Source organism: Nomascus leucogenys, chromosome 17 (assembly GCF_006542625.1).
Source record: "Nomascus leucogenys isolate Asia chromosome 17, Asia_NLE_v1, whole genome shotgun sequence".
In the NCBI taxonomy this organism is placed as follows: domain Eukaryota; kingdom Metazoa; phylum Chordata; class Mammalia; order Primates; family Hylobatidae; genus Nomascus; species Nomascus leucogenys.
The window spans coordinates 36,796,824-36,817,040 of NC_044397.1; the positions used below are offsets into that span (position 1 = coordinate 36,796,824).

The 20,217-nt window shown below is 49.0% G+C and overlaps 1 protein-coding gene across 6 annotated transcripts in view; it reads left to right on the forward strand.

Moving 5' to 3' along the window:
* The window catches only part of CUX1 (cut like homeobox 1), a 474,797-nt gene that overhangs the window by 334,098 nt on the left and 120,482 nt on the right, over window positions 1-20,217 (forward strand). For all 6 annotated transcript variants that reach the window (XM_030796740.1, XM_030796741.1, XM_030796742.1 and 3 more), the window contains exon 9: window positions 14,052-14,100. In XM_030796740.1, coding sequence (XP_030652600.1) covers window positions 14,052-14,100 — 49 coding nt within the window. The remainder of the gene's footprint in view (window positions 1-14,051; window positions 14,101-20,217) is intronic.

Consider the following 20,217-nt stretch of genomic DNA (forward strand, 5'->3'; position numbering starts at 1 on the left):
TGAGATGGGAGGATTGCTTGAGCCCGGGAGGTTGAGGCTGCAGTGAGCTATGATCACACCACTACGCTCCAGCCTGGGTGACAAAGCGAGACCCTGTCTCAAAAAAAAAAAAATAGTAAAAATAATCATAATAATTTTTTAATATGATCAGGTAAATCTAGCCAGTTTTGAAATTTCTAGTTGCCCCCAAACTTCATAAATGGTTTTATTTTCTAAAATTATTTTAATTTAGGCCAGGCGCAATGGCTCACACCTGTAATCCCAGCACTTTGGGAGACCGAGGTGGGTGGATAACTTGAGGTCAGGAGCTCGAGAACAGCCTGGCTAACATGGCAAAACCTCGTCTCTAGTAAAACACAAAAATTAGCTGGGCGTGGTGGCACACACCTGTAGTCCCAGCTACACAGGAGGCTGAGGCAGTGGAATCTCCTGAACGGAGAGGCGGAGGTTGCAGTGAGCCGAGATCGCACCACTGCACTCCAACCTGGGCAATAGAGCGAGACTCCGTCTTAAAAAAAAAAAAAAAATTGAATCCGGATTCAAGTAAGATCCACACGTTGCAGTTGGCTAGTGTATCTTTAAGTCTTGGTCATTGTATAGATTCCCTCTTCGTCACTTTTTCTTTTCCTTGCAATGTATTTATGCTAGAAATGGGGTCATTTGTCCAGAAAAGATTCTCCACCCCACTGCTGAAATTTTACTGATTGCCTCCCCAGAAATAGTTTATCATGCTCCTCTGTCCTCATGCTTTCCTGCAAATTTATGGTTGAATCTAGAGGCTTGATCAGATTCAGGCTAGAAGTTTTTGGCCAAAAGCCACTTCGTGGGTGGTTGTGATGATCTCGTGATGGTCTCAGGTACTGGAAGTGAGCTCTCACCAGAAGAGAAAGGTCCTGACTTTGATACACAATCATAATGAATCCAGGCGTGGAGCTTGGTGGTTTACAAAACCTTTTCCTTTCTCTCTGTGTTCTTGTTTTATCCTCATGCCAATTTATTTGAATTTCATGGCTCCTCCTGTATAGGTGACTGTCCAGCTCAGAAGTCTGTCCAAGGTCAAACAATTAAAAGACAATGGGAGGGCCGGGCGCGGTGGCTCACACCTGTAATCCCAACACTTTGGGAGGCTGAGGTGGGTGGATCATCTGAGGTCAGGAGTTCAAGATCAGCCTGACCAACATGGTGAAACCCTGCCTCTACTAAAAATACAAAAATTAGCTGGGCATGGTGGCAGGCTCCTGTAATCCCAGCCACTCATGAGACTGAGGGAGGAGAATTGCTCGAACCTGGGAGGCGGAGGTTGCAGTGAGTTGAGATCGTACCATTGCACTCCAGCCTGGGCAGTAGAGCGAGACTCCATCTCAAAAATAAATAAAAAATTTTTACAAAATAAAAATGCAGTGGAGAAGAATTCCAACCCGTTTTCCACCAGCCACACTCTATTCTGTAGACTGCAATTTTCCTAATTTCACTTGATTTTAAAAAACAAAGGAACCTCCACACCCAGACCGCTCTCCACTTTGGGTAGAGCAGGTCTGTTAGAACTCTAGAGAGATGCAGGAAGCAGCCGCCGATGAACCCAGATGCTCATCCCTGGAGGCACTGTGCGGTCTCAGGAGCAGAAGCCGAATGAATTGTGCAATATCAGAACCTCATTCCCTGGGCCACAGCTGTCCCATGTTCCCTGCCTGGAGACAACTGAAGCCCGAGTGACAGTCACAGGCTGTTCCTGATCACGCTGAGGGTCACACGCTCTGGTGAGCACCCAGCCGGCCAGAGCTGTGCTATTGGTTTGGCACAGGTAGAAAGTTGACCCCGCACGTGCCATAGAAGGTCATTTCATTCAGTTCATCAGCTATACTCGGACTGAGCTAAAGGAAGATTTTATTGAAATCGTTTCCCATGAACAAGTCAACTAAATAGTGGGGCAGGAGAGGAAATTTTCTTCCCATTTGGGATTGAAAAGATGAGGCTTAACCAAACTCGTTTTTATGTTTGTTTTTTTTTTTTCTTTCTTTCTTCCTTCCTTTTTTTTTTAAACAGAGTCTCACTCTGTCACCCAGGCTGGAGTGCCGTGGCGCGATCTCTGCTCACTGCAACTTCCACCTCCCAGGTTCATGCAATTCTCCCACCTCGGCCTCCTTAGTAGCTGGGATTACAGGCGCACGCCACCACACCTAGCTAATTTTTGTATTTTTAGTAGAGATGGGGTTTCACCATGTTGGCCAGGCTGGTCTCAAACTCCTGAACTCAAGTGATCCACCCGCCTCAGCTTCCCAAAGTGCTTGGGATTACATGCATGAGCCACCACGCCTGGTCTAAACTTGTTTTTAATCATTATTGTTGTATCATTTAAATTAGTATAATGGTAATCTACAGAGAACAAATTCTGGTTAATTTCTGAGCAGGCAGAGGTGAAATCCTGGCCGTTTAACTGTCTCTCAGCACAGTGTTACTTCCAGCAAAAATGAAAACCGCTATTTCCAGAAGGTTATCTGTAGGGATAAAGCTCCACAGACTGGACCGACTGTCTTTCCAGGCCTTTGATTGGGGAGGGGTGGGGCCACCCTGGAGTGTGACACATTTGATCCGGGGCTTGGAAGATGCAAGATGGCTTCGTCCTCCCCTCTACTCCTGCCAAAGCAGAAGTGGTTTAACCTTGGGTGGAAAACGAAAGATAGGGCAAGTCGTACAGATGACGGCTGCCAAGAAAACCTTTCCCCGAAAAACACTCTCTCCTCCCCTCCTCCCATTCCCCATCAGCCTCCGTGTCTTCAGTCCTGACCTGGTTCACAGATCCGTGTTGGGCACGGGGCTGGGTGATGAGTGGTGAGCCGGGCCGCCTGGTTCTGCACTCCAGGACCTCACAGTGCAGTGGACAAAAAGAAGCCTAATTCTGGGTCTTTCTATACTTCTCCCCCAAGACTATTATTGCCTTGTTTTTCAAAGGCACTGAAAAGCGAATCATTTTCCTTCTGCAATAACATCTTGTAGGCTCTTTCCTTAAAAGTCGTATTTACAATTTGGCAAAAGAATTCTACCCTTTCTGCCCTTTAGAATACCAGCCAGTGAATGGCTGTCAAGAAGAGAGGGGAACTCAGGTATCACAGGTGTCATTAATTTGCATATTTGGGCCAGTGCAGTGGCTCACATCTGTCATCCCAGCACTTTGGGAGGCCGAGGCAGGTGGATCACTTGAGATCAGGAGTTCGAGACCAGCCTGACCAACATGATGAAACCTGGTCTCTACTAAAAAAATAGAAAAATTAGCCGGGCATGGTGGCACATGCCTATACTCCCAGCTACTCGGGAGGCTGAGGAGGTGGAGGTTACAGTGAACGGAGATTGCCCCACTGCACTCCAGCCTGGGCGACAGAGCGAGACTACGTCTCAAAAATAAATAAGTAAATAAATTTGCATATTTGGTCAACCACTATTTTGTGAGTACCTGCTGTGTTCTCTGGAACTATGGCAGTGGATAAGCAAGTAATCAATATATGAACAAGAGACTTTGAGACAGGAATAAATGCAACAGAAACAAAATGAATGGACAATGGAGAGTGTGGCTGTGGAGAGGCCTCTCAGAGGAGGACCAGGAGGGCTGAGACCTAGAATGTCTTCCAAGGCCTGAAGGTGGGACAAGCATGGTGCTTCCAAGGAACAGAACAGGACTAAAGAGGCTGGGCACGGTGGCTCACACCTGTGATCCTTACACCTTTGGAGGCTGAGGCAGGCAGATCACCTGAGGTCAAGAGTTCAAGATCAGCCTGACCAACATGGTGAAACCCCGTCTCTACTAAAAATACAAAAATTAGCCAGGCGTGGTGGTGCACACCTGTAATTCCAGCTACTAGGGAGGCTGGGGCATTCTTAAGAATCACTTGAACCCTGAAGGCAGAGGTTGCAGTGAGCTGAGATTGCACCAGTGCACTCCAGCTTGGGCAACAGACCGAGACTCCGTATCAAAAAAAAGAAAAAAAAAAAAAAAGAAATGCCCATCTTTTATTTTAAAAATCTTAGTAAAACAGGAATAAGGTTGGATATTTCATTAATAAATGTATATATATATAATTATGTATTTCACATATAACTACACATTAATGTATGTGTTATATATATAATATATGTATATATAAAGCCAAAATTCAGCAATATGGCTTCATGGTGAGCCATTAGATCTGGTACCCACATATCAGTCAGGCCCCAAACCAGGATTCTCTTGTATTTAAGATAGTTCATGGAAGCACTGGTCAGTTCAGTTGTCCAAGAGAAAGAAAGACGAAGATTTTGGATTTTAGGGGAACAGGTGGTGTGTGGTTACGTGAGTAAGTTCTTGAGTGGTGATTTGTGAGATTTAGGTGCACCCATCACCTGAGCAGTATACACTGCACCCAATATATAGTCTTTTTTCCCTCACCCCCCTCCCTTCCTTTCCCCCCGAGTCCCCAAAGTCCTTTGCATCCTCATAGCTTAGCTCCCGCTTATGAGTGGGAACATACAATGTTTGATTTTCCATTCCTGAGTTACTTCACTTAGAATAATAGTCTTCAGTCCCACGCAGGTTGCTGTGAATGTCATTAACTCATTCCTTTTTAGGGCTGAGTAGTATTCTGTCCTGAGATAAGAAGTATTCAAAGGGAGTGGGAAGAGACTCTGCCATCTTTATTTGCAGATGGGGTCACAGGATGCCTCGCAACCCCGAGAGAGCCACTGAAAAGTTGTTACAAAATTGAACAGGCTTCCGTTTCCCTGTGGCCTCTCTCTCTAGACAGCCATACCTCTCTGCCCCAGAGTCCCCTGCTCAGTAAATCTGTCCTCATCCTCCAGGGTACAGACTGGATGTCCCCTACTCCGGGATACTGTTTCTCCTGGTGTCTGCAGAGGCCCTTGTACCACTTTCTGGGATGTCACTGTGCTGAATCGCTGGTGGCTGCCATTTCCTTCCACCTCCCACTGGGTAGACAGGAAGGGGGTCCCTGCCCACCTACCCACCCATGCCCGGTATATCCCTGCTGAGCTCCTAGGAAGTGCAGGGTGTACTCCTGTGTGCTAGCGAGAAGGGAGTCCCAGCGCCACTATGCCATTGCCCACTCCTCCCCTGGGACGTTTGTTTTCCTTAGGTGTGGTTCATGGTAGGTGCCCCGTGGGCGTTATTGGTGGGAGACCACCCTCTCTCAGTCTGAGCTGGGCCCATCGCCATCAGGGCGCGACAGCCACAGCAGGTGCCTTTGCTGGGAGTAATCTTGCCCTGGCTTGCATGAGACTGCAGACCAGCCCTTCCTCTCCGTAAGATCAGGCGTTTGTGCTCCAATCAGCTTTTCCTATAGGTTTGTTTGTCCCCCACCCCTTGCCCAATTCTTTGACCCCCCGAGTTAAGGGGATTCCAGACCCAGAGCCAAGTGACCTTTCTCAGAGCCTGGCCCTGTCTCCACTGCTTCAGCAACCTGCTCTTTCTAGACGAGGTCCAGTGAGCCCCACCTCTGTCCGTTTACCCTCTGTGCTAAGGAAGCCTCACCTGCAGCGTACGTCGTGGTGAAAAATGACCCCCCTTAAGGACAGAGCAGGTCATCACGTGCAGCCCTGGGGTGGAAGGGGAGAGTTTGCTTGATCAAACCTAACTGGAGCTTTTCTATTAAAGCAGGAAGAATTAATCTGTAGATGTTTCTCCTTTCAATGCCAAAGAGCTTTATGATCTGGTATTGAGACTATTGGTGGGTTTTTTTTGTTTGTTGTTGTTTTTGAGACAGGGTCTCGCTCTGGTACCCAGGCTGGAGTGCAGTGGCACGATCTCAGCTCACTTCAACCTCCACGACTGGGGATCAAGCGATTCTTCCGCCTCAGCCTCCCGAGTAGCTGGGATTACAGGCGCTCGCCATCATGCCCGGCTAATACTTGTATTTTTAGTAGAGGCAGGGTTTCATCATGTTATCCAGGCTGGTTTCAAACTCCTGGTCTCAAGTGATCCACATACCTCCGCCTCCCAAAGTGCTAGGATTACAGGCGTGAGCCACTGGGCCCGGCCAAGGCTATTGGCTTACGAATCAAGTCTAAGAAGATACACTAGTCTTTGAAGGCCGCTCTTTATGTTTTTCCAACTGCCTTGTAGATATACTTTAACAGCTCCTGATGCCAGCGTGCTTATTTGGGTATTGAAATATGCGCCAACACCGTGCCCCGATGCCACGCATTAGCCCCCAGGAGGCTCGCGTGAAAGTAAATACTAGAATTTCTAGCGTGGATATAATTTCCCTTCCATCGACCTTGACCATGTCCTTTTCAGTTCCTCATAAAAACTGTGTGTTAGCCCAGAGAATACCCTGAAATGATCTGTAGTGAACTGATTGAACAAACTACATATTCCAGGCCAAACTGAAATTATTCGCTATTTGAAGTCAGAGCCGAGCATAATACCAGGCAGGTTAATAGATCAGTGGAAGCTGTTTTGTCCACTCATAAAAAGGTGAGAGATCTAAATTTTTATAATAAATCATTTTGCTGAGCAAACAATATGTGCGGTTATTACGGACTTTGGAAAATAAATGATTTTAGACCAATGTCAGGCTGCAGATACTGATGTGGTTAGTTGAGCCTTCAGCATGAAGAGAATGAAAAATCTTTGGAATACTGTTGGCACTCACACCATGAAACCACATGCCATTTAATTCATTACTTTGCTTCCAAGATTACATTTACAGTTGTGGTATTAACCCCTGGGCATTTTTGTATTACTTATTGCAGACAGTTTGTCAGGCAGGATTAATTCAGTGGGGGGAGGAGGCAGCAGTTTGGAGAGAAAGTGGATGATTAAGACTGGGGTGGGGCTGGGCGCATTGGTTCACGCCTGTCATCCCAGCACTTTGGGAGGCCGAGGCAGGTGGATCACCTGAGGTCAGGAGTTCAAGACCAGCCTGGCCAACACGGTAAAACCCTGTCTCTACTAAAAATACAAAAATTAGCCGGGTGTGGTGGCGCATGCCTGTAATCCCAGCTACTCGGGAAGCTGAGGCAGGGAGAATCGCTTGAACCCAGGAGATGGAGGTTACAGTGAGCTGAGATCACGCCATTACACTCCAGCCTGGGCAACAAGAGCGAGACTCCATCTCAAAAAATAAAAATACAAAAATTAGCTGTGATTGGGTGCGCCTGTAATTCCAGCTACTTGGGAGGCTAAGGCAGGAGAGTAACTTGAACCGGGAAGGTGGAGGCTACAGTGAGTTGATATTGTGCTACTGCGCTCCAGCCTGGGCGACAGAGCGAGACTCTGTCTCAAAAAAAAAAAAAAAAAAAAAAACTGGTTGGGAGGTGCCCCAAAGCAAGACCCGCCTCCTTGGTCCTGGTCTGCAAACACTGATGGCCACACTTCACATCTCTCAAAGCCCCAATCGCACTTACTCAGCTAGTTGTATTTTTCTTTCGGCTTTTAAAAAAGAATACCTCCTTAGAAAAATTAATAACGGGCCAGGCACAGTGGCTTAGGCCTGTAATCTCAGCATTCTGGGAAACTAAGGCAGGAGGATCTCTTCAGGCCATGAGTTCAAGACCAGCCTCGGCAACATAGCAAGATCAACCTTGTCTCTACAAAAAAGAAAAAACTAGCTAGGTGTGGCAGTGCATACCTGTAGTCCCAGCTACCCGGGAGGCCAAGACAGGAGGATTGTTTGAGTTCAGGAGTTTAAGACCAGCTTGGGCAACATTGTAAGACCCCTGTCTCTAAAAAACAAATTTTTCTTTTAAATTAGCTGGGCTTGATGGTGCACACCTGTAAGTTCCAGCTACTCAAGAGACTGGGGCAGGAGGATCACTTGAGCTCAGGACAAGAGTTGGAGGCTACAATGAGCTATGATCGCACCACTGTACTCCTGCCTGGGCAACAGAACCAGACCCTGTATCAAAAATAAAAAAGAATTCTCAGAAAAATGAATAACAAACATACAGACTTTTTTTTTTTTTTTTTTTGAGACAGGGTCTCACTTTGTCACCTAGGCTGGAGTGTAGTAGCACCACCTTGGCTCACGATCCTCCTGCCTCAGCCCCTCAAGTAGCTGGGACTACAGACATGCACCACCACACCCGGCTAATTTTTGTACTTTTAGTAGAAACGGGGTTTCACCATGTTGGCCAAGCTAGTCTCGAACTCCCGACCTCAGGTGATCCACCTGCCTTGGCCTCCCAAAGTGCTGGGATTACAGGCGTGAGCCACTGCGCCCAACCGACTTTTAAAATAATAATCAGAATGTTTCCTCGCCAGCTGCATCCCTGGTTCCTCCCATTGTCTCCTCCTGTGGTTTCTGGTCCTTTCTGTGAATGGAGACAGCAGCCCCTCCGGGCCCAGCTGTCACCACAATCCCTGGTATGGAATAGGCCTGCCCTGCAACTGCAGAGTGTGGTGTCGTCATTGTCATTTGAAAGCTTGGGGAAAAGAGAGTTGCTTTCATCATGAAAGGTAAGTGCAGTCCTTGTTATCACATTCAATATTTTGGTCCGTTTAGCAGTTGCTTAGTAACCAAAGCGCAACTGACCAGGAGATGGAAAACTTGAAATTCACTTCCAGGGATTGCCTCACACTGCCAAGTCTTCACCTTCCCGCGTCAGTGGGACTGATTTTTTTTTATAAGTGACGTGAAATCTTCTGGAGATGAGGCGTGGTTTTCCAGATATTAGGTGTCCTGATGAAAATCCAAAGCCATGTGCTATCTGAGAAGAACTCCAGAGAGTGTGCACTTTCCAGGAGGTGCCCAAGCCCCACCCAGGCCCCATAAACCTGGCAGGAACTGGACTCGACCCGCATGGACCCCAGCCCTGCCAAGCCGGCCTCTGTGTAAAGCTGGGCCCCTGGAACCTTGCTCTTCTCTATGCCTGGGCCTTTGGCTACTGGCAACACCAGGCCCCAAGTGAGGAGTGGATGAAAGCAGCCAGGGGCGGGCTGGCACCCCCAGGCAGCCACGCCTCCAGCTTTTCAGCTCCACACTCCCAAGATCAGGGAGCTGCACCCAGGGAGACGGCGTCCTCCTGTTGCTGCTGCTCCCGGAAGAGTCAAGGCTAAGTAAGCTCCCTGGCCAGAGGGTTTTCCTGGTTGACAAGCAGCAGGGAGGAGGCATCGGCGAGGCATCTTGGAGACTGGGGCCATCCCCTTCTCTTCCTTCCTATCTTCAGCAGAAAAGCATTGAATGCCTACCATGTGTTTCTCTCCAATTCACTTGAGAGACATACAGCAGGGCTGGCTTCTCTGTCCTCCCACCATGTACATTGCCAGAAAGAGCGGCTGGTATCCCTGGAGGACCCAAACACGCAGGCAAAAACAGCTGGGCCCCAGAGGAGAGCAGTGCTTCTGAAAGACACACCCAGACCCCAACAGTGGGTGTGATATGAGGCAGGACAGCTGGGCCACAAAGACAAAGTCAGCACCACAAAGGCACTCAGGGAAACAGAGGAAGATACTGGCAGTGTGAAGCAAAACCAACAGGTAATTTTCAAATGGACCAAGTGGAAGTAACAGTGTAAAAAAATTGAATAACTTACGAGCAAAGAAGAAAGGATACATTGCCAGCTGGGTCTGGTGGCTCATGCCTGGAATCTCAGCACTTCGGGAGGCCAAGGCCAGAGAGTTGCTTGAGCTCAGGAGTTCGAGACCAGCCTGGCAACATAGCAAGACCCCGTCTCTATAAACAAAATTTTTTTAAGTAAATAAATAAAAGAATCAACACAAGCCTGGAAAATGAAGATGAAGATATTTCCCAGAAAGTAACTAAAAAGATGTAGATGTTAGAAAGAAAAGAAAATCAGAGCTCAATTCTGGAGCTCCAACATCCACCTAATAGGAATTCCAGAAAGAAGAAGTAGAAAATAGGCCAGGTGCAGTGGTTCACACCTATAATCCCAGCACTTTGGGAGGCTGAGGTGGGGGGATCGCTTGAGCCCAGGAGTTCAAGACCAGCCCGGACAACATGGCAAACCCCCATCTGTACCAAAAAAAAAAAAAAAAATAGAAAAATTAGCTAGGCATGGTGACATGCACCTGTAGTCCTAGCTATTACGGAGGCTGAAGTGGGAGGATCGCTTGAGCCCAAGAGATTGAGGCTGCCTTGAGTCATGATCACACCACTGTACTACAGCTTGTCAATAAATAAATAAATAAATAAATAAATTGCTAAAGGCCAGTTAGATCAAGTTAACCTTGATCCAGAAGGCAGCAAGAAAAGGATAAAGAAATAGCAAAATATAAAAGAAAAGTTGAATGACATGGAGGACAGAAGTAGCTATGCCAACAATATCCAAATAACAGTAGTCTCAAACAGAATAGAAGTATTCAAATGAAAATAGCCAGAATTAAAGAAAGAGAGGGCTTATATAGGGCCACACTGGAGCCATTAGGAAAAGTCCTCACCTAGACCCACATTCAGTGTCTCTTCACTCACCAGCCCGACCAGTTCCCATCCACCTCCCAAGTTCTGCAGCCAGCTCTGCTGATGCATTCAAAGGAGGATTTAGGCAATTGTCAACCTCTGCACATCTTGTTGTGGGTACGCAGCAGCTATGTATTTTCGTTGTCATCTTTTAAATCTACGACATTGGTGAGATATGCAGGACCCAAGCCTGCATCTCTGTGTGCCCATTCCAGCACCAGGAAACTTTTAGGGGTCTGAAACGCTAGTGGAGCAAGTGAATGAATGAATGACGGTAGCCAGGGCAGTTTTGACCTGTGTATGTGGACATTGGAAATACACGATAGGTAACTAACTGAAGTACAAAACTGTGTTTAAAACTTGTGATTTGGGACAGGCGCAGTGGCTCACACCTATAGTCGCAGCACTTTGGGAAGCCGAAGCGGGTGGATGGCTTGAGCCCAGGAGTTTAAGACCAACCTAGGCAACATGGTGAAACCCTGTCTCTACAAAAAAAAAAAAAAATTAGCTAGGTATGCTGGCATATGCTACTAGTCCCAGCTACTCTGGAGGCCAAAGCGGGAGGACTGCTTGAGCCCAGGAGGCAGAGGTTGCAGTAAGCCAAGATCACGCCACTGCACTCTAGCCTGGGTGACAAAGTGAGACCCTGTCTCAAAAAGAAAAAAAAAAAAACAACAAAATCCTTGCAATTTGCCTTAAGAAAAGTTTGCAAGCTTTTATTTTGTGTCTGAAGGAGTTGCGCTCTGAATTCTTCATCAACAGGGCATCAAGGTCACAGCTTTCTGCATTGACTGGTGATTATCCTTTTCTGATATGTTTTAAGACCCTTGACGCTTTTAATTTTTTTAATTACCATTTGTAGTATGAGACTATCTTTGCACAGCAATTTTTCTGTCAGATCTTGGAGGTTTCACTTTGAGATGATACAGTAGGATGTTTAATCATTTAAGCAGCCCCGTCCCTTCCCCACTCCCTGCACCCAGCACTGTATTGCAGAGGCCCAGTTTGGGTATTTATCTTACAGAGACACTGCCTTCTTCATGAAATCATCCTAAAAATAGCTTCATTTAACTAGGCCGTTTGACAGGCTTTTTCAGACTTTTTCTCAGACCAGTCTGAAAGCCGGATATTATTTCAAACAGATACAGTGAACACTGAACCCGATCACAAGGCATCTGTTACCCTATTCAGGCTGCTGGGAGTTGATAAGACTACCTCAAATCACTGTGTGCGGTTAAAGGCTGCAAAAGCCTCAGGCCACAAAAATTCCCCAGCCCAGGGGCCCAGAGACAGTTTTTCCAACTCTCAGCGTCAAGGGTGTACCTTAGCCCGTTTTCTGTTGCTGCAACAGAACACCTGAGGCCAGGGTGATTTATAAAGAAAATAGGTTTATTTGGCCCACGGATCTGCAGGCTGGGAAGTTCAAGGACATGGCCCCGGCTCCTGGCGAGGGCTTCCGTGCTGCGTCATAACATGCCGGATAGGGTCAAAGGGGAGGTGGGTGCGTGCCAAGAGGGACAACCCAGGGAGGTTCCTGGCGTTATGATAACCCACTCTCAAGGGAACTCATCCAATCCCCAAAGTCTGGCCAGAGCAAGAACTCATTCACTGCCAGGAGAATGGCACTAAGCCATTCATGAGGGGATCCGCCCCCATGACCCAAACACCTCCCTCAAGACCCCACCTCCCAATGCCCCCACACTGGGGATCAAATTTCAGTAGCAGTTTTGGTGGAGACAAACCATAGCAGGGTGGGTGGGTACTCTCACTTGGACCTGCCTCCTCGGGACCATGGAGCAGGTTTCAGAAGGACAGAGCTCTCATTGCCAGGCCTGTCCAGCACCCTGGGCTGTCTCCAGGAGTAGACTTGCCCGTTGCTGACAGGATGGACCACATCCAGGACTCTGGCATCCAACGTGACATGCAGCCCTGTGAATACAGGACAAATTCTAGGGATATAGGGCAAAAGGGACCTATGGCCCAGCATTCAGAGAGAGCTCACAGTGTGGGCACCCAATGAAAACTCAAACCTGGAAGCTAGGACTAGGGACAGTGCCACTTCCTGAGACAGAGCTGCTGAGAGGGTCTGGGAAGGGCAGAGGGGGTGGAAGTAGGAGATGAGGTTCCCTGGGACGAGAAGGCATTCAGGCAGGCAGCGCAGGTGGAGGCCTAGTGCCGAGGAAGGCCTGGCTTTTCGGGGTCCCGCACGAGATGGGAGTTGTTAGAGCACAGGGTCCTGAGAATGAGTGGCGGGTAAGGCCAAGAGGAGAAAGGAGCCTTGGTGTAGAAGGGCCGTGCGTGTGGCTGAAGGAGGGATTGCATCCTGAAGGCAGCAGAGTGCAGGTGCGTGTGGACTCAGAGCCACAGCATGAGAGCCCTCAACCCCAACCAGGTCCCTGGGGCCGTTACATTGGCTCCACGGCCCTTGGGCATGCTAAAAAACCTTCCTTGGGTCACAGACAGTTCCAGCCTGTGGCCTCCTAACAGAGACCATCCTCAGGCCCTGCTTGCAGACGTTGGGGTGGTGGTCTGCCCGGGTGTCCTACTCTAACCTCCCATAGGCTTTTGGAGTTGACCGTGCCCTTCTCAAAAGGACTCTCCAGGCTGGGCGCGGTGGTTTATGCCTGTAATCCCAGCACTTTGGGAGGCTGAGGCGGGTGGATCACCTGAGGTCAGGAGTTCGAGACCAGCCTGGCCAACATGGCAAAACCTTGTCTGTACTAAAAATACAAAAATTAGCCGGGCATGGTGGTGCACGCCTGTAGTCTCAGCTACTCGGGAGGCTGAGGCAGGAGAATTGCTTGAACCCAGGAGGCAGAGGTTGCAGTGAGCCGAGATCGCGTCATTGCACTCCAGCCTGGGCGACAGAGCTGTGTCTCAAAACAAACAAACATAAAAGCACTCTCCGCATTCCTCTCTCATGATGCTCTGTGTTGGATTCGCGTATTTGCCTTCAGATTACTCAAGGAAGTACTTTCAAAACAGAAAAAGGGAAAGACAGAACCTGGACAATTGCTTTTACGAGCAGCCTGGGCCATAGCAATGAACCCAGGCTGTCTGCACTGCAGCCTGTACAGTCCCCCAACCTGTGTCACCATCCTCACCTGCCCTCCTCACCTCCAGTTGGCCACCTTCTCCTGGTTTCCTCATTCCTGGTGAGGCTTTCACTGCTAAGTGCCTTTTCCTAAAGTAGCTTTTCCCCAGCTCCTCCTCTCACCCCCAGCCTGGCAAACTTCTACTCATCCTTCAAAACCCCACTTACCTGTCACCTCCTCTGCAGCCTTCCTTGATTCCCTCCCACAAAGAGAATTTATCTCTCCCTCTGTTTTTTTCAGAGCACTCTGCTCAGAGCTCTTTTTGAACCCTTGGCAGGACATGCTGTATTTTATATTTTTATGGTTATGCCTCCCCAATGAGATTGGGACCCCATCAAAGGCAGGCACCCCATGCGCACCAGACACGTGATTATCAAAAGAGCGCATGGCGTCAGCAAGCACATCTCTTCCCCCAGTGTGAGCCCACCTCCTCCTGCTGGCTCACGGGTCTGCACAGCCCTTCCCGAGCCCTGAGCTAGGAAGCTGACCCATCAGTCACCCCCTGAGCTGGTCTCCTTGTGACTAACCTGCTGTCTCCCTCTCACCCTCCTAGGGCCGACGAGATTGAAATGATCATGACGGACCTTGAAAGGGCAAACCAGGTAGGACCCTGGACGCTTTTAGTCCTAAAACCCACAATAGCGGGCCCGTTTCTGGCATCTCGGAAGATGCGTCACCCGAAGTTAGAAGGCCGGTTGTCCTTCCGTTTTTTACTGACCGCTTTCAACGTTGATGCTTCTTCTGATGTTGTGAGAAGTAGGAAAAGACATAAAAAGTCCCAGGAACCATTTCCTTGGCAAAGTCTTTGATGTGGTTCCAACATCTCAGACATCCCATGGTGAACATCCCCTCCAAAATGGTAACTGTCTCCTTTTCCTTACTCTGTCTCTAAACACCCATCTGTGTAGCTGTGGCATCCATGACAGTGTAGACATCCCACCATGGAATTATCCTAGGAGAGTTCCTTACCGCCGCGTTCTCATGGGTCACAGCCACTTGCTCCAAAGAGGGCTCTCAGCTGATGGCTCCCTTTTGGCTGACACTTGGTTCTCAGAGAGACCTTATGGCAAGTACCCAGCACAGTGTCCAGCACAGATCAGGCACATGGTGTTGGGTGATTCTAAACACTCTGCTTCCTGGAAAATTCAGCCATCCCCAAAACCCCTTCCTCCCCACAGGAGCCCACAGAACAGGAAAACATTTTGCTTTAGCCAGTGCTGCTGTTGCTCTGAAAAGAAAGTGGTCCCCCAGCCGGGCATGGTGGCTCACGCCTGTAATCCCAGCAGTTTGGGGGGCCAAGGTGGGTGGATCACTTGAGGTCAGGAGTTTGAGACCAGCCTGGCCATCATGGTGAAACCCCATCTCTACTAAACATACAAAAATTAGCAAGGCGTGGTGGCAGGCACCTGTAATCTCAGCTACTCAGGAGGCTGAGGCAGGAGAATCACTTGAACCCTGGAGGCAGCGGTTGCAGTGAGCCGAGATCTAAGCCTGGGCAACAGAGCAGAAACTCCATCTCAAAAAAATACAAAATAAAATTTAGGCCGGGCGCAGTGGCTCACGCTTGTAATCCCAGCACTTTGGGAGGCCGAGGCGGGCGGCTCACGAGGTCAGGAGATCGACACCACGGTGAAACCCCGTCTCTACTAAAAATACAAAAAATTAGCCGGGCATGGTGGCGGGCGCCTGTAGTCCCAGCTACTCGGAGAGGCTGAGGCAGGAGAATGGCGTGAACCCGGGAGGCGGAGCTTGCAGAGCTGAGATTGCGCCACTGTACTCCAGCCTGGGCGACAGAGCGAGACTCCGTCTCAAAAAATAAATAAATAAAAATAAAATTTAAAAATAAAAGAGCTTTGGGCCGGGTGTAGCGGCTCATGCCTGTAATCCCAGCACTTGGGGAGGCCGAGGTGGGTGGATCACTTGAGGTCAGGAGTTCGAGGCCAGGCTGGCCAACATGGTGAAGCCCCGTCTCTGCTAACAATACAAAAATTAGCCGGATGCGGTGACATGGACCTGTCATCCCAGCTGTTCAGGAGGCTGAGGCAGGAGAATCACTTGAACCCGGGAGGCCGAGGTTGCAGTGAGCCAATCACCCACCATACTGCAGCCTGGATGACAGAGCGAGAAAATGTCTCAGAAAAAAAAAAGGCAGTTACTGGAAGGAGTTACTGTCATCACAGATCACTATTCCTATTTCTCAAGTTTCCACCAACTCCACCTCTCCCCTCAAGGCCAGTCTTGGGCATGCCTTGCCTTTAGATGGCACTTCTGGGCAATCTAACGTGCCCAACAGGAGAGCCTGGTTTGTTAAACGGGAGAGCTTTATCCTGTGAATATCAGTGCACTATCCAGAACAGACTCTCTGTGGTCTCAGAGGCAGTCCCCAGGTACCTAAGAAGTTTGGCAAAGCGAACGCACTTCTCAAGGTGCCGAAGCCACTTGGTGGACCCCAGTCTTAGGAGACACCAGACAGGGCCGTAGGGACAGGTGCTGACTCCAGAACAACACAGATTCAGTTCCTAACTCAGTATTTCCTGTGTGGCCTTGATGGGTCTCTTAATTTCTTAAATTTCTTGGTCATAAAAAAATCAAAAGAAAAGTGAACCTTGAGGCCATTATGCCAGGTGAAATACGCCATTCACAAAAAAAGACAAATACCGAATGATTCCACCTGTATGAAGTATCTAGAGGAGCCAACTTCAGAGAGACAAAGTGCCATGGTGACTGCCAGGGACGAGGGGAGGAGGGAAATACGAAGTTGTTGTTAAATAAGTACAGTGTTTTGGTTTTGCAAGATGAAAACATTCTGGGGATTAATTGCACAACCACATAAACGTCCTTGCCACTACTGAAAGGTATGCTAATGGTTAAGATGGTAAATTTTATGCTTTGCGTATTTTACCACGATTTAAAATATGTTAAAAATTTTTGAAAGAAAGGAAGGGAATTTAGCTAATGCTTCCTTTGCAAGGTTGTTTTGAGGATTCGAGGTAAAATGCCAGAGTAAAAAGTAGATGGTGGCCGGGCGCAGTGGCTCACACCTATAATCCCAACACTTGGTGAGACCAAGGCAGGCGGATCACTTGAGGTCAGGAGTTTGAGACCAACCTGGGCAACTTAACAAGACCCCCATCTCCATAAAAAATACAAAAGTTAGCTGGTCGTGGCAGTGTGCCTGTAGTCCCAGCCACTTGGGAGGCTGAGGCAGGAGGATCGCTTGAGTCCAGGAGGTAGAGGTTGCAGTGAGCTATGATTGCACCACTGCACCCCAGCCTAGGTGACAGAGTGAGACCCTATCTCAAAAAAAAAAAAAAAAAAAAAAAAAAAACAGAAGTAGATGCCTAAATAAATGTTAGTTCCGTAGCTGCTGAAGAAGCACAGGTTTTGGGGGAACTGTAAAGTCCTGCCTTCAGGAAAGGGTGGTGAGGGGTAGAGGCGAGTTCTCACCAACAACTCAGCTAGAGTTTATAGCCTGATATGGCTGTATTAATAGAAATACATTTTCTAGAATGAAGGAGGTGGTGATTCTGCTCATTGGCAGCAATGAGTCCATGCCTAGGAAATTCCTTTTTTTTAAATTTATTTATTTTTCTTCTTTGAAATGGAATTTTACTCTTGTCATCTAGGCTGGAATGCAATGGCACAATCTCAGCTCACTGCATACTCCGCCTCCTGGGTTCAAGCGATTCTCCTGCCTCAGCCTCCCAAGTAGCTGGGATTATAGGCACCCACCACCACACCTGGCTAATTTTTGTATTTTTAGTAGAGACGGGGTTTCACCATGTTGGTCAGGCTGGTCTCGAACTCCTGACCTCAGGTGATCTGCCCTCCTTGGCCGCCTAAAGTGCTGGGGTTACAGGCGTGAGCCACCACGCCCGGCCAGAAATTCCATTTTAGACTGGAAGCCACACTGTAAGGAAAACAGCTCCTTGGAGTGCGTTCAGACACGACTCCATGGCCAGGACAGGGAGGGGCTCTACCATAAAAGGAACTAGGGGGTTCGGAGACGTTCCTAATCTTGGGGTAGCAGGGAAAGACAGCAGCACCACTGGACAGCAGGAGCAAGAGGAATAATTTCAGGAATCTGGGACACAAAAAGATAAGGGGGAAGGGTCATGGGGGCATTTGTGGGTTCTGTCCTTGTAGTTCTCAAGAGCCGACCAGAAAGAAAGGCCAGGGGACGGAGCCAGGCTTTTTCTGAGAGAGCCCTGTAGACCCCAGCCAAGCATAGAGGCTGGTGATAGGAAACTTTTTTGTTTTTGCTTCTGAGACAGTCTTGCTCTGTTGCCGAGGCTGGAGTGCAGTGGCACAATCTTGGCTCACTGCAACCTCCCGCTCCTGGGTTGAAGTGATTCTCCAGCCTCAGCCTCCCGAATAGCTGAGACCACAGGCATATGGCACCACACACGGCTAATTTTCATATTTTTAGTAGCGATAACTCCTGGGTTCAAGCGATCTGCCCACCTCGGCCTCCCAAAGTGCTGAGATTACAGGCACATGCCACCACACCCAGCTAATTATTGTGTTTTTAGTAGAGACGGGGTTTTGCCATGTTTGCCCAAGCTGCTCTTGAACTCCTGGGCTCAAACGATCCACCCACCTCCGCCTCCCAAAGTTCTGGGATTACAGGCGTGAGCCACCATGCCCAGCCAGGAAGCTTATTCCCAATGGAGTTCCTCCTCAGTCTGGCTCTCCAGAGTTGCCACGCTGAAAGACGCTTGCTCTGGAGAGAGTGAGCTGCCAGTCACCAGAGCTATGCAAGCAGATTCGGGCCAGCCCTCCCACAGAGCATGAGATGGGGAATCATGCACAGAGTGGACCGAAGGAGGGATTGAACAAGAAGGCTCAAAGGGTCCCTTTTGACCCTGAAATCTAGGATTTCATGAAGCTACAGGTGGACCCATTTACATGAGAAGCATCCAGGGAGGAAAGATGTAAGCCCTGGCATATCGAGAGAATATTTCCAGCAGGAAAAGAAGTGGAAGGTTAAATGAAAGCCAGAGAAGGGGACATTGGCCTGGGCCATCAACTAAGAAAAAAGCTGCCAGAGCCAGGCATGGTGGCGGCAGCGCCTATAGTACTAACACTTGGAGAGGCCGAGGCAGGAGCATCACTTGAGCCCACGAGTTTGAGACCAGCGCGGGCAACATAATGAGACTTTTTTCTCTACAAAAAAGTTTAAAAAAAATAGCCAGGTATGGTGGTGTGCACCTGTGGTCCCAGCTAACCCAGGAGGCTGGGGTGGGAGGATCTCTTGGGCCCGGGAGTTCAAAACCAACACCAGAGATGTGGGTCGGAAAGTGGGCTGGTAGGACGGGACCTGGCCAGGCCTGTGGGAGGGTCTGAGTGTGAAGGATTCATCCTGGGAGCAGTGAAGACTCGTAGGCGGGATTGAGACATCAGGTTTGAGTTCTAGAAGGATCTTTCTGGCTATACATTGGAGAACAGATGGGAGTGGAAAGACCAGAAGCCAGGAGAGCTGTGGGAGGCTATTGTGACAGTACGGGGAGAGATGGCATGGGCCTGAGCCGAGGCCATCGCTGTGGAGGTGAGCTGGAGGCAGGCTGGGCAGGAAGAGGAGGGCGCAGACACGGTCCCACACTGGTGCAGGTGGCAGGCATCTGGACCAACGCCTTTCCCATCAGGAAACCCCCAGGAGGAGCAATTTACTAGCTCACTGGCATACAACATTCGTTTTCCCTAGGTCTGTAGTTAGAATGTCCTACGGAGACCTGAAGCGCTCTTTTATTGCTAAAGCACTGTGCTCCTGTTATAGAGAAGTAGCAGAGCAGTCGGCACCTGTCAATTACGTCCAAGCCTCATTCACACCTGTTTGTTGAACATCAGAGCACTAGCATAAATCCTTACTGTCCCAATTGGTGACAGTAACGGTTCAGAACTCTTGAGACTTCACGGTAAATAAGAAGCCACAGCTTTGCACTTTGAACTGTGTGTGAAACCCTGTCCCGGGGCTTTCAGCAATTCACAGCTTTTTTGCGGTGAAAAAAAGTGGCCCGCCCACTGCCCCAATGGGGCCTCCTTTCTGAGCAGTGGTGATCCGAGTTGCTGGTGGGCCTGGGTCTCAAACTCCTGGGCTCAAGCTATCCTCTTGCCTTGGCCTACCAAAGTACTGGGATTACAGGCATGAGCAACTGCGCCCGGCTTTGAAACCAGCATTTCTTTACTACCTACGAGGCCTGCTCAGAGTCGGTGCTCAAAAAGATATACTGAATGAATATGGGCTTTGACACCCAGGCTGGAGTGCAGTGGCATGTTCTCGTAGCCCACTGGGGCTGGGAGGGAGTCATTGAAGTGAGCTGCTCTTCTCCTGTTCACCTGCCTGGTGTTTATGTCACAAGACTGCCCTAGTGGAGGACCCTCCAGGTTGAGGTTAGGGGTTGGAAACCACAGCTGACCCTCACCACGGAGAGTGGGTCTGCACGAAAGCCTTGGCCACTGGTGCAGCATCAGCGTGGGACACGTGGTGGTCAGCATTTGGTCTCCAGCTGTGGTAGATGTTCCTGACCTCCTTCCTGCAGAGTCACTGACATGGGGTTACCTCTGGGAGTCGAGATGTTCGCTGTAATTGCATGCTGGGGGTAGGGCAGCAGGGCCTCAGCCCATCATCAGCTCCTGGGTCTACTTTGTTCCTTGGGGGACTTGCTCATCTCTGGTGTCCTCAAGCCTGAGTTTTAATGGCCATGCAAGCAGAGAACAAG